Source organism: Budorcas taxicolor, chromosome 12 (assembly GCF_023091745.1).
Source record: "Budorcas taxicolor isolate Tak-1 chromosome 12, Takin1.1, whole genome shotgun sequence".
Lineage (NCBI taxonomy): Eukaryota > Metazoa > Chordata > Mammalia > Artiodactyla > Bovidae > Budorcas > Budorcas taxicolor.
This window is the reverse complement of record NC_068921.1, coordinates 46,033,806-46,048,877: the sequence shown is the minus strand read 5'-3', so window position 1 is coordinate 46,048,877 and position 15,072 is coordinate 46,033,806. Positions and strand designations below refer to the sequence as shown.

Here is a 15,072-nt window from a genome sequence, read left to right as displayed (position 1 = left end):
ATATTTAGTGTCTTAATTTCTTACTGTTTGTGGCTATTTTGTTGATATTTTACTGAACAATTTGCAAAGAATTATGTTTGTTTCATTGGAAACCATCCAATATAATAATATTGCTTCAAATATTGCAAGATATTAGATATAACAAAAGTTGAACTTGTCCAATCATCACTACTGAACCACAGATTCTGAAAGACATTACAATAATTGTCCGATTTCTAGATGGTTTTAATAGAGAGATTTAGATTGTTTTTTCTTCTTTTTCTTGTCTTTTTAAATAGCTCATTACATGGTAACAATCCCAGCAGTATGGAGCTATGAAATTTCATAGGATAGTTACTTCTGTCACATTGTATCAAGTGATTTGATACAATCATTATTCTGAAACAAGTTTAATGTAAGAATTAGACTATTGCACTTTATTGTCTTTATTTCTGAGGTCACAATATATCGTGAAATAAGATCATCAATCTTTGAGAAAATCTGTTTTATTCCTAATAGAATCAAATTACTCTAAGGTAGTATAAGTAATTTCCATTTCCACAGATATACATTTACATATATATTTAAAATACCAAAACAAACCTTTTAAAATTGTGTAAATAAATATTCTGTGATTTAGAATAGCTTATGTAATTAGTAGCAGGCTAGAGAGGGTTTTTTAAAAAAATCATTTTGATATAATAAGATAAGAAATATCATACTGGGAAATATACAGTTGGGTTTTGCTGTTTCTGTGAAATACAGGGATGCTTGCAGGAGCACTCACAAGGCAGCATTTGGCTTGGTGAGTTCCACACGACCCAGAGTTGGGTTATCAATCCTTTCTAAAAGAATCCAAACTAAGATATACTGAAGAATTGGAAGTCATAAGAACTGACATATTTACCTGTGACAATGACCAGCACACCTTGATTATAAAAGAAGTTGTTCACTCGCTAAATTGTGTCTGACTCTTTGAAACCCCATGGACTGCAGCACACTGGGCTCACCTGTCCTCCATAATCTACCAGAGTTTGCTCAAATTCATGTCCATTGAGAAAGTGACACTGTCTAATCATGTCATCCTCTGCCACCCCCTTCTCCTTTTGCCTTCAGTCTTTCTCATTGAGTTCAGTTGCTCAGTCAGGTCCAACTCATTGCGACTCCATGGACTGCAGCATGCCAGGCTTCCTTGCCTATCACCAACTCCTGGAGCTTACTCAAACTCGTGTCCACCGAGTCAGTGATGTCATCCAACCACCTCATCCTCTGTTGTCCTGGTCTCCTCCTGCCTTCAATCTTTCCCAGCATCAGGGTCTTTTCCAACGAGTCAGTTCTTCACATCAGGTGGCCCAAGTATTGGTGTTTCAGCTTCAGCATCAGTCCTTCCAATGAATATTCTGATTTCCTTTAGGATTGACTGGTTTGATCTCCTTGCAGTCCAGGGGACTCTCAAGAGTCTTCTCCAACACCACAGTTCAAAAGCATCAGTTCTTAGCTGCTCAGCTTTCTTTATAGTCCAACTCTCACATTCATACGTGGCTACCGGAAAAGCCATAGCTTTGACTAGATGGACTTATGTTGGCAAAGTAACGTCTCTGCTTTTTGGTTTGTCATAGCTTTTCTTCCAAGGAGCAAGTGTCTTTCAATTTCATGGCTGCGATCACCATCTGCAGTAATTTTTAAGCCCAAAACAATAAAGTCTAACTTTTTCCATTATTTCCCCACCTATTTGCTATGAAGTGATGTGACCGGATGCCATCACTTATGCCATCTTTCCCATAATCATGGTCTTTTCCAATGAGTTGACTCATTGCACATCACATGGCCAAAGTATTGGAGTGTTTATTATATGTTGTAACACAACAAATTACTTCAGAACTTCATGGCTTATATCACATATTATCTCACCTTTTCTATACATGAGAAATCTAGAAGGAGCTTAGTTGGGTCCTATGCTTTCAGGTGTCTCCCAGGTTGCCAAAACTTTTGGAAAGGGCTTCAGTCATTTCTAGAGTTAACTGAAGCAAGCTTCACTTCCAAACTCAGTCATATAGCTGTTGGCACACCTCATGTTATCAAGATTGTTTTACAAAGGACGTCAGGTCCTTGCTGGCTATTTGCCAGAGGCCATGATCAGGTCCTTGTCAGATGGACCTCCCATGAGGCAACTCAGTACATGTCAACCTACTTCATCTGATCAAGCAAGTGAAAAGATCCAGAGAAAGAGTATCTTCCAGCAAGATGAAAGTCACCGTTTTTACAGCCTCATCTTGGAAGTGACTTTCCATCACATTTGCCATATTCTCTTCATTAGAAGTAAGTCTTTAGATAAAGTCCACACTTAAAGGTGAGAAATATCTCACAAGGATGTGACTGCCAGGAGGCAAGGAGCAGTGGTAGCCATTTTAGAGGATTCCTACCATAAGGATTATATAGTAAATAAAATTGTCAAGGTACCTGGTAAGAATGGGGTCAGCCCACTGAGTATTATATAATTAAAATATTTCATGTATTCAGGAATGTATGTAAAGGTAGACCAAATGTCCACATCAGTCTTTGGTGGTAATCTTATCCTTGGTTCATGTTTTAATGGACATTTATTAAGTCTTGGCTGAACAACTCTGACAAACACTCAACTGATTCTGATATTCTTTCTTTAGATATGACAATTCTATCAGCACACTTTCTTGCCTGTTTGCTAATCTTTCTCTATACTATAACACTACATATCTCTAAATTGATCCCTTATGTTAATTTTAGGATTAGTGCACAGAGAACTATCTTATTTAATAGTTACTGTACAACATGTTAGTGTTCTCACCCATGTACGATCTAAATACTTGATGATTCTATTGGATGAGATGTAGAAAAAAGTTATTCCCTATGAAAGTGCCATTTCTTCAGTTAAAACAATTACCATACTTATTGAAAACATTTGCAACCTTTCACTGAAGTTTGACATTTGTCAAGTTTAACACTAGAACGGCATTTAGGTTTAGCATTGTTTAAATGTTAAATCAAGCTCTAGATATTTAGAACTTTGTTCATTCACAATTACTTCCCTAAACAAATATAATTTTATTAAAATTACTGAATTAGTCATGCTATAAAAAAGAAGCATAAAAATGCTAAACTTTTAAAAGAAGGATGATTTTTCCCCGGCCAAGCTTAAAATAAAATAACTAAACTCTGACAAGAACTGTTCTTCTAATTGCCACTTTTGGTTGTTCACTAGAGAAAACAAATGTATTTATTCTGAAAACTCAATTTATTCACTGCCAACTTTCCCTGTCTCTTGCAGTTTTAAAGGATCAAATGCTTGATTTGAAAGATCCTTGCTCCCCTTTTTAGCAGTATCTTATTTTTATCAAATAAGGCATCACTTTTTTTATGTTTCTATTTTTATTAAGCATAGTCCATCATCACTAAGATTCAGCTATTCCCTCAGATTATTTCCTTCCATCCCTGTGTCTTAGTTTTCTTTCTCCCAGAAATGAATAAAAGGATGGAGAAAGTAATAAGATACTTCACTGTGCTTCACTTTGCTGAAGTTGGGAGGTCTCACCTTACAATCAGGACAAGGTAACCTAAGTGCAAAACACCCCATTTTCACTTGCTGGTACATTAACCACTCTGATGGATTCTCACTTGTTACTAATGAATGCTTAATTAGAACACACATGCACAAATACTTACCAAAGAAGACCTAGCAGCAATTTTCCTTTATTTACAGAAACTACAAGTTTAAGGAGCTCTGTGTTATGCTTTGTTTTTGTTTTTGATAAACTTTTAAAAGATAAGCTTTGTTTCAAATAGTTAAACAGAACAGGTATTTCTTTATACCAAGTGCACATTAGCCTACACAGCCCTCACCAACTAAGGGGTAAGACAATTAAGTAGACTTCATAAACTTTGCAATTGTAAATTTACCTTTCAAACATAATGAACCAGTAGACCAGAATCCAGCTTATATTCTCACCCTCAGTCCAATAAGTTTCATGAATCTGAACCTGGTTTTTCTGGAGAACTCTATTAAGAAAATCACCCAGCATCACCTTACTATCTGATATTTGAATAGAACTTCTTAAAACCTTGCTATTAAGCAGAAAGCATATTTACTGTGAGAATACAGCTCATAGAATCAGTGTAACAACTGTGCACATGGCTAGTGGAGAGGATAAATCTTCAACTAGTTATAAATAAATATCTGATATTGGTGACTATTAAAATTTCATTTCACTTAGGCAACCTATTTTATATTTTATTCATTTCCTCTTAGGAAACCTATTTAGTTTTAATATATATTAAAAAAAAAAAACTACTTACAGAAAAGCTAAAAATTTTTGCAACTGTCATATGCAGTTTGCAAATCTTCACCTATTGTTAATGTTTTTCTTCTATATACTTTATAATTTTCTCTATCTGCATAATATTTTCTGAAGCATTTGAAAGTAAGATGTATAAATCATGGTACTTTACCTGTTATATTTACCCATACACATTCTGCTGCTGCTGCTAAGTCACTTCAGTCGTGTTCAACTCTGTGCGACCCCATAGACAGCAGTCCACCAGGCTCTCCCGTCCCTGGGATTCTCCAGGCAAGAACACTGGAGTGGGTTGCCATTTCCTTCTCCAATGCATGAAAGTGAAAAGTGAAAGTGAAGTCACTCAGTTGTGTCCGACTCTTGGCGACCCCATGGACTGCAGCCTACCAGGCTCCTCCATCCATGGGATTTTCCAGGCAAGAGTACTGGAGTGGGGTGCCATTGCCTTCTCCAAGAAAGTATTGTGTCAATAAAATAGGTTATTGGGCTGATAAATACACTGTATTTATGTATAAGAGAAAAATCCTTATTTTTAATGTGTATTCTAGGGAGTACTTATTAAAAATAAGGATTTTTCTCTTATACATAAATACAGTGTATTTATCAGCCCAATAACTTATTTTATTGACACAATACTTTTATTTAAACTAATATTGACACTCTAATCTTGTCATTTGACCCAATCATGTCCTTTATAGCATTTATAGCATTCCTAAATCCAAATTAAGATCACATTATATGTTGTTGTCATTTTTCTTTTGTTTCTTTGATTTTATGCATTTCCTTGGCCTTTTAAAAATTATAAAAAAAATTGTAAAATTGACATGTTTGAAAAAAGTCTTAAGAGAATGTTTCTCACTTTGCATTTGATATTTCCTCTTGATTAGACTCAGGTTGTGTATTCTATACTGATAGGCAAATAGACGTATGAAAGTGAAAGTGAAGTCCTCTCTGACTCTTTGCGGCCCGTGGACTGTAACCTACCAGGCTCCTCTGTCCATGGGATTCTCCAGGCAAGAATACTGGAGTGGATTACCATTTCCTTCTCCAAGGAATCTTCCCAACCCAGGGATTGAACCCGGGTCTCCCACCTTGCAGGCAGATGCTTTAACCTCTGAGCCAAATAGAAGTATAGGCAGAGTAGAAATAACTTGGCAGAGGACAAGAGTTTGGATCCTAGGGCAAGTGTTGTAAGAACACTTAGGTCTTAGTAATACAGTGTATAGGATCCAAACTCTATCTCCATGAGTATAGGCTAATCATTCACATCTAAAACATTTTAATAGAGGGCTAATTTTTTTAACATTAAGCATAGATTGCCTGGTTCTTGGTGAATAGACAAGCAGTAAATACCTGACAATGATGAAATTCAAGCAAAGGGACACTTTAAGAGACCTACAATAAGAACGTAATTTCTTAGAAGAACTAGATACTTTAAACTGACTAGTCATTTGGAAAAATTATTTTGCGCAGGGCTGGAGCTGACTAACTCCAAGCTTGCTAAGATTAACCATAGACCTCTGTACATCTTCAAGTGCCTTCTCTCCACATTTTTAAGCTCAACTCTCATTACTGGTTTGTCTGTTTAGTTTCTATTTAAAAAGAATGTGTGATTAGATCAGGCTGCTCAGTGATATTTCCTTCTAGCTCCAATACCTCAAGTCTAATTCCACTTGCTTCAGTTTGTCAAGATGTCAAAGTTCCAGTCTTTCCCCCTGTAATTGTGCTTGCGTGCCTTTGTGCTAAGTCACTTTAGTTGTGTTCGACCCTTAGTGACCTTATGGACTGTAGCCCACCAAGGATCCTCTGTCCATGAGATTGTACAAGCAAGAATACTGGAGTGGATTCAGGAAGACCCCCTCCTCCAGGGGATCTTCCTGACCCAGTGATGAGACCTGTGTCTCATGTCTCCTGAATAGGCAGGTGGGTTCTTTACCACTAGCGCCACCTGGGAAGGTTTACCTAGAGTCTAATAAGTTTTTTCATGTGTAGAAAGGGATTTATTTTTATTGTTTCTGTTTAAAAATGTAGCTACCTTTTTACCTTTTATGTATAGTAACTTTAGATAATAATCTTCTGTTCTCAGAGCATGTTTTAAACTAGAAGATGTTCTCATCCACTTTCTTCTTTGAAGAAAACTGAAAAATTTATAAAAAGCAGTTCTTGTTTACAAAATTGTTTACAATATTAGCCACAATCAAGAGCTTTACTTCATACTAACTTTGTAATAAACATGATATTATCTACTCTGATTTCAAATGAGCTGGGCCATTTTGGTCCATTAGGTAATCCATTACCTACTGCCTGTACTAGTATATTTGGCTTCTGTATAAGACACTCTGCTTGGTGTGCCTTCTTACACATAGTATCTGCCCACTCTCTAGAATGGCACCAGATGTGTACAGAGTAAGCATTCAAAAGGGATCTGATGTCCAGTCCTTTCTCATTTTCACTCAACTTTGTGGGCCGCAGGTTATGCAGCTATCACCCTGAAAGATCTAAAATTCAAAATCTGTTGCAACTTCTTCAGTTTTTGTCTTTTCATCATTTTTGAACACAACCTTGACCATAACTTCTGGAAATCACTTATACAGTTATTATCTGCATTTCATGAGAAGAAATGATATTTACTCAGTATCCTCTTGTAAAAGAGCTTGTGCTGAACATCAATCTCTCTTAAAATATTTTTCATGTTAAATGTAGACTTTCTGTCTCTGCTTCTTTGCCTCAGCATTAGCAGAATGTTCTTACTCTAAATATAAAATTATATTAAAAAAGCAAGAAACAATATTTTCTTTAATTAGCTTCTTCCTTTAGGGGTTTTAGAAGAGGGGTTATGACTTGACAAAGATCCTTCCCATCTGTTTCTGTTTTCTTGCTTTTATTTTGACTTCCTTTCGTTGTCTTATCAAATATTACATGAATCATTAACTTTTTTTTCATCTCTTCTTTTGGTTTCCTTTACTTTATATGATTAAGACATTATGTTGAGAAAAGTTTAGGGCTACTACATTTCATATTAGCCTAATATTCTTTAGGTAAATATTAAATGTTCTAGATAAATGATCTTATATGTTTGCCATCTGTTATATTCATATTTTTCTCAGCTCTGGAGTAATAAGATATGGGCACATACAACTTTTTTGTGAAAGCAGCAAAATTCATTCAATTACAGATGTCTGGATATAAGTTTTGACCAAATAGATGCTATTTTTAATAACGCTACTTCCTAACAGAAATGTAATTTATTAATCTCTTTGTGCAAAAAACAAAAAACAAGAGATCCTTGTGTATGTTTTCAAGGGAGTTCTATTCAAAACTGGAATATATACCTATCTGCATACTGAGTAATACTCTTCAGTGACACAGTCTCTTTTTAATGTTTCCATGAAAGCATTGGATTTCTGGTGTAATCCACCTAAGCAATTTGAAATTGTTCCAATTTGTAATAAAATCGCATCATATATTGTGATTGTTGTTGAACAAACTTCATTAACTTTTTAAAATAAATGATCAAGCTATTTAATACTTTAGTTTCATATATGGAATATGAGCTAAATTCTATATCTGTTTATATGTATTAGATGCTATAAATAACTACATATAAAAATAGGTACAAAGTATTAAATCAGTGTATATGTATAACTGAATCACTTTTCTGTACCCCTGATACTATCACAACACTGTCAATCAACAATACTCTAATATAAACTAAAAATGAAATTTAAAAAGTAAATATAATTCACAAACACAAAACAGAACTATATTAAAACATGAGATCAATTTTTATAAGTATTTTAAAATATTTTCTTTAACTCATCTGTAGATCTAAATCTGCATAATAACAGTAAGCAGCATGCAGAAATTCGTACCTGCAATAAACTATTCAGTGATCTAGATACTTACTTATTCACCAAATTAGAGCTGTAAGCATCAAATCACAATGAACTTTGGAACTATTAAAGGAATTTGTAATTTAAATAGTTTCACTCAATCCCTACTCCCACATGCTTTTAATTAGAAGAGACTTTTTAATTAAGTACTCCCATGCACAAAGTGCCACTTGATGATTTTTCTGTCATATCAGCCTCCCTTACAAAAGCAAATAATCATTGTGTCAAAGGAAGATATTTGCTCTGAAACCAAACTATAAGAATTCTAGTTCTGATTTCAAGTTGTTCATTTGAGGCTTTGCATACTAAAAGGAAGCCTCTGTTTTCTGAGAACATGGTGAGAACAGATTTACAAAATAGGGAGACTGATGATAATCAAGATGTCTAAGGTTCAGTCCCTTCCTCTGCATCAGAGTCAGTGTATTTCCTCCAGTAATCTTCCAACTGCTTTTTAGAGGAAGTGACATAATGGAATAGATGTGGATTCAAGTAAATATCAATTCATTGCATATCTATTTGCTAGTTCTTTGAAAATATGCAGGATAACTTAATTTTTTTAGGCTTTAATAGCCTATTTGTAAAAGGCACTAAGAATACATTTTTTTTGTTGAGTTGTTGAAAAGTTTAGATTTGAAATCTGTAAAGTGCCCTGAACACAATAGACTCTCAGAAAATATTATCTATGCTGTTCATAATTATTATTACCTTTATTTCCAATTTGCATGCTAAGTCGCTTCAGTTGTGTCTGACTGTGCAAACCTATGGACTGTAGCCTGCCAGGCTCTTCTGTCCATGGGATTCTCTGGCAGGAGTGGGTTGCCATGCCCTTTTCCAGGGGATCTTCCAGACCCAGGGATTGAACCTTCGTCTCTTAAGTCTCCTGCATTGGCAAACAAGTTCTTTACCACTAGCACCACCTGGGAAGCTCCTATTTCTAGTTGATTTGATCTTTAAAAAATTCTTACCCAGTTGAAATATCAGGGAATGATTATTTCATAAACCATGCTCAGCATCAGGAAAAATATTTCTTGGTGGCCAGCAAATACAGAAATAAAGATGATATAGGAAATGATGAGTAGATGTGAGATTATCTACTTAGAAATGAAGTGCAATGTACAAAAGACAGCCGTGGAAACAAAACATAAATAAAGCCTCTGAGCTTCTAAATGCCAGTAATACAACTCTGAATAATGAAGTCTTAGCCATGAAAATACTCAGAAGTTCCAATAATCTCCATCCTGTAGCTTGATTTTTAGGGCCTTCTCTAGGGCTCCATCACTTTGCCTACTGTTTGAAGAGTCAGGCAAGGACAGAATATTGGAATACTTATTACATAACATAAAACCATGGCACAGTTTGAATTATGGGCCCATGTATTTTATCTAGCACCCTTGCCATTAGGCTTGCTCTCAGGTGGTTTGTTATTGGAGGCCTGAGGCAGACCTAGTACTACTACTACTAAGTCGCTCCAGTCGTGTCTGACTCTGTGCGACCCCATAGACGGCAGCCCATGAGGCTCCGCCATCCCTGGGATTCTCCAGGCAAGAACACTGGAGTGGGTTGCCATTTCCTTCTCCAGTGCATGAAAGTGAAAAGTGAAAGTGAAGTCGCTCATTAGTGTCCGACTCTCAGCGACCCCATGGACTGCGGCCCACCAGGCTCCTCCGTCCATGAGATTTTCCAGGCAAGAGTGCTCCGTCCATGGGATTTTCCAGGCAAGAGTGCTGGAGTGGGGTCCCATAACTCAGAAGCCTGATGTTAGCTCTCTGGGTACATCTATATGTGATTATTTGCTGTAGATTAGCAGGTCAATATAATTTCTCAGGAACAACATAAAATTACTTAAAACTTTTTTTTTCCTTACAGATTCTGATTTATCCAGAAATATGTTTCAATAAGGGCTTCCCCTGTGGCTCAGTGGGAAACAATATTCCTGCAATGCTGGAGATGTGAATTTGATCCCTGAGTGGGGAAGATTCCCCTGGAGAAGGAAATGGCAACACACTACTGTATTTTTGCCTGGGAAATCCCATGGACAGAGGAGCCTAGCAGTCTGCAGTCCATGGAGTCACAAGGAGTCCATGAACATGACTTAGTGACTAAGTAAAACGTTTTAATAAATATGATAAAATTATAAAGTAAGCCTGCTTCAAAGTTAGGCTTTGTAGACAAAAGGAGAGAGAGTTACTCTTCTAGAGTCTGTCTGTGCCTGATAAATTTCTATTTCCAGTTAATTCTAAGGCAGATAATCTCTGATATCTAAGTATTATTGAACCATGGAAATGCCTTAACTATAACAATTGGAATCTATTTTACAGCCAGCATTTTTAATGCTTGATGCTTTCCACCTGTTATGAACATGAGTCAAAAATTTGAGACATATTTATTAAAAGTACTTGTTATAGTAGACTAAATACTGAGCACATAAATATGTTTATAATTTTTATAAACATATTTTGTATATGGCTGCAATAAAAATCTTCCAAAATTATTGTGTTATATTTTTAATGTATATATTTTTGTTTTAAAATTTAGTTTCAGATAGACTTTAAAATCTCTAAATGCTAAAGGAATTATTTTTAGCACATAAGCATGTTAATTAATTAATTTCTCCAAAAGTTTAACATATGAGACTGCATTAAAATCTTTAAAGAAAGCATCATGCTGAAGCATTCTCCTTCTGATACTAATGGGAAAAGAATTATGGCTGCTGCTTTTGTGGGTCTCGCTGTGTAAGAAACTTCTCATATGTAACATCAAAGTGAGACAAAGTGCCGTGAAGCTGATTCTTATGGTGAGCTCTATTAAGAGATGTTTAATAAGACAGCAATGCAAGCAGGGAAGGAGGAGGTATTTATTTTGAAGCTTCTAGAAGGAATAACAGACCTCAGCAGTGCAGAGCTTGGTGTGCGACAGGGTTACTGCATGAGGGAGAGGGGTGACAGATAAGATTAGAGAAGAAAGTCAATGCCAATTATATAGAACCTGGATGAAGAATCTCGCTAGTGGATCTTTTAAAACAACATGTGTGCTGTGTGCCAAGTCATGTCCGACTCTTTGTGATCCCATGGATAGTAGCTCACCAGGCTCCCCTGTCCAGAGATTCTCCAGGCAAGAATATTGGAGTGGGTTGCCGTTTCTTTCTCCTTATAACAATGTGCAAAACTACAATGATTGATGATTAATGAATGACTTTTGTATAACCATTCTTTGCTACTGCATTCCTTCTCCTAACGTGCTGTAGGTATCAATAATCTTTAAGGCTTTAATTTTTTTCTTTAATGGAAAAAGACTTTTAAGAATTCGTAATCTTGAGATGTTAATTTTGAGCAAATCGTTTCTTTTCCACAAGTATTTTGAATGACTTCACTGAATGAAATTTGAATTTTGAAGACAAATGTTCCTCCTCCCCTGTCTAATCTTAGGAAACATTGTCTATTAGAAAAAAAAGAAGAATGAGAATGATATCTTCAACATAAGTGAATACATGAATGATAGAAATATTGAGATAAATTGGAAGGAAAAAAAAGTTGGGTTAAATTAAATAAAGACTAAGAATTAGAAAATTTTGGTTAAAAATGCCAGTATTCTCTGGTTATTCCTATAATTTCTATTATAGATTTTAAAACCATTTAGTTGCTTTACTTAGTAAAACTCATTATCAAAAATATCTATTAGGAGTTCTGATTTTTAGACACATGATACTAAGAATGTGAAAAACTGAAGCTTTATTTTTAAATTTTTTATAATATTAGTTTATTAGGTTTACTTGGGCTTATTTATCTACTTTGTATATATAAACCACAGGAAAATTGTATCTGATTTGTTCATTCATTTGTTCATTCAAACCCATAATTATTGAACATTCACTGGGTGCTCAGATTATACCAATAAGCCATAGTTCATAATATCCTGGAGGCAAAGCTAAAACATGTGGTAGGAATATACAATTTTAGGTACATCAATATTTCTGTGAAGTAGAAAAATGGTTTAACGTTGGTTTTAAGTTACTAATTACCGCAGATTATGTATAAGCACTCAATTAACTTAATGTTGAAGGTGAGATCTACAAATATTTAGACTATGTTTCCTAAATCACTGTAGTTTATTTCTAGTTCCTTATGTATGAATTCTTAAAGTTACCAGACATTTCGCAAACACTTGCACTGCAATAAGCGTTTTTCAAATGTTTGAAAACTTTACTTTTCTATATACCTTCTACTATAGATATTAAATTATGTGAAATTTAAACATTTTATACAAATATTTTGAAAGTTTAAACCACACCATAAAGTGGACAGTTGAGAGGGTAATAGATTTATGTTTTGCTTTGTTTTTCCTCTGGATTTTGATTTCTTATTTATGCTTCATTCTAGTAGATTTATTGAAGATTTAATTTATTTCTTTTTCACATAGCTGTATTTCTTAACTGGTAAAAGTTGAGTAATATATTTGCATCTTAATATTTAATTATTCTATTAATCTCACTTCAAGGTGGAAAGATTATAGTTCATTGATATTGATGAAATAACCTGGATGACTTTCATATAAATAGCAACAAGTGTGCACACGAGTTGCATTACATAGTATATTTAACAACACCTCTCAGTCTTTCATAATGGAGATATATCTGAGTGCATTCAGAAAAAAATTGGTTCTGCAAGCTTGGAGGAAGTAATTGTCATTCAACAGAAATCAACTAGCTTTGCATATCAGTAACACACACACACATACTCTTACATATTTTCTGAGTGCTCTGTACTGATATCAAAATAGCAAATATATATTTATGAGAATTTATGAAATGCTGTATTCGTTTCAAACATATAAACTCAATGTAATTATGAAATTGACTTTGAGAATATGTGAAAAATGTTGCTTCCTAAATAAGTGAAGATAGAATAAAACCCACAAATTTTATATTGGGTTGTGTAGTTTTTATTTTCACATTTGTCTCCAAGATGTCATATAATTATTTTTTGTTGTTCATTTTTAGATGGAAGACTGTATTTGAAAACTACTGTCATGTACTGAATCTTTCCTGTTGAAGAAACCCATGTTATAGTAAAGAACTCTGCAGTCAGACGTTCATCATTGGAAAGTTTGGAAAAAAATAAAGTCCTTTTAAGGGAACTTCCTCAATTTTGTGTATTAATGTTCTTTAAAGTTTAAGTATTCTACAAAAAAAGGTTTTCCTTTATTGATTTTCATCTGTGGTTCATACCAGAGACCTGAGAATGTTTGTAAATGTACAAGTATCAAACTTCATACAGTTAATAACTGCAACTTTGCTGCTGGACACTTGTATACAGTTTAAAAGCAGGTCTGAATAAGACCTACCTTTTGTTTTTTAATGGAATGAACCATTTTCCTCTTCTGAAAATTCTGTATCTGAGCACATCAAGATTCTTGTAGCACTGGTCACCTAGACTTACAGAATTATGTCCTCCAGAAACCAGCAAGAACACTTGGAAATGAACTTGTAGAGGACATAGAGGATTCCTAAAAAGTCAGTAAATCACAGAATAATATTGTTACATTCTATTTTAAACTCTCTAACTGTGGTTTTTCTCCTGAAGATTTTTGTCTCATGTACTTTCCAAAAGACCAACAAATGGATATTGACAACAACCCCGTGAAATAACATTTTGCATATCTGAAAAGAAGCATTGGATATAAGCCAAAAGGTTTCACTGAAGGTCTTTTTACCTTAAAAAATATATAAATGTAACATGTTTTCATTCCAAACTGGTAGTGGTATATAGAACTTAAAATGATCAGGATGCTTCTTCTTCAAACTGTTGGTCACATGTACAGTATATAAACATAAAACATACAAGGAAGGTATTATGTATGCAGTAGTATACTAGAGTTTAGGAAAATGAAAATTTTAGAAAATATGTTTTGTCACCCTGTTGGTCAGAAAGACACCTTTCTGGTTTTAACGCATGCAGGCATGTAAATATTTGTCTGGAGTCACAGTATTAATGAATGAGATCTTATGCATCTGGTGACAACAGAACTCTGTGTCAGCCACTTTTATTTGTATATTGAACCCTAGTTAGTGCCCCAAACTGCACTATTGAGAATGGATTGTGGCTGAATAGTAAATCAAAACACCAGAAATATTTTTATATGTTAATGTCATATTATGTTAATGTTGCTGAAAGACAAAACCTAACAAACTCTTGATCTTTGATGTATCAGTCCAATACCATGTAGCGCTGAGTGATAAAGTTCAAATGTGTTGTGCTTCCCACCCTGGTCAGAGGGAAGGGTGCCTATGTGTTATTTTCACTGTCTTCTTGAGAGTTACCATATGTGTTTTCACTTTTGTGCAGATAACTGGAAGTCAAGCTGCAAACAGTGCTTACTACAGGCTGAAGTTACCTTCTCTTTGTTTTTACATACATGGAGTTACACCTTTAAAGACTGAAATCATGAGTCAGTACAGTTGCTGGACATTTAATGATTTTGCTGTCATCTTAAATTTTATGATCTTAACATTATTTATTACCATAAATAGCAAAATCTTAAATGGCCAAGGAAACTACCTTAAAAATGTTTAAGATAGTTCTCATTGGCTATTAATGATTTGGTTAAGAAATTAACATTATAGATACACTGGCACTAAGCTTCTATAGTTTTTAGGTCTTCCTTGCAATACTGAAACGTGTTTCTTTTGTGTAGCTCGCTATTAACCAGCTAAGGCCATTTTTAATACAATAAAAAGGTTATATATGCAGTTCCTATTTTTAGCTTGCTTAAAAGGGAGCAATATTTTTATTTAAAACACTGTTAGTAAGTGCTTTATAGAAACTTGGTTTTCTAAGCATAATTCTTCCATAAACATCTTTTGTTATTTGAACACA

General features: G+C 34.5%; 1 protein-coding gene across 1 annotated transcript in view; it reads left to right on the top strand.

The window, feature by feature from the left end:
• Positions 1-13,254, top strand: part of DACH1 (dachshund family transcription factor 1) — a 468,151-nt gene extending 454,897 nt beyond the window's left edge. The window contains exon 12 of the mRNA XM_052650244.1: positions 13,197-13,254. Within this exon, the coding sequence (XP_052506204.1) occupies positions 13,197-13,234 (38 nt within the window). The 3' untranslated portion in view covers positions 13,235-13,254. The remainder of the gene's footprint in view (positions 1-13,196) is intronic.
• Positions 13,255-15,072: the final 1,818 nt, after the last annotated feature.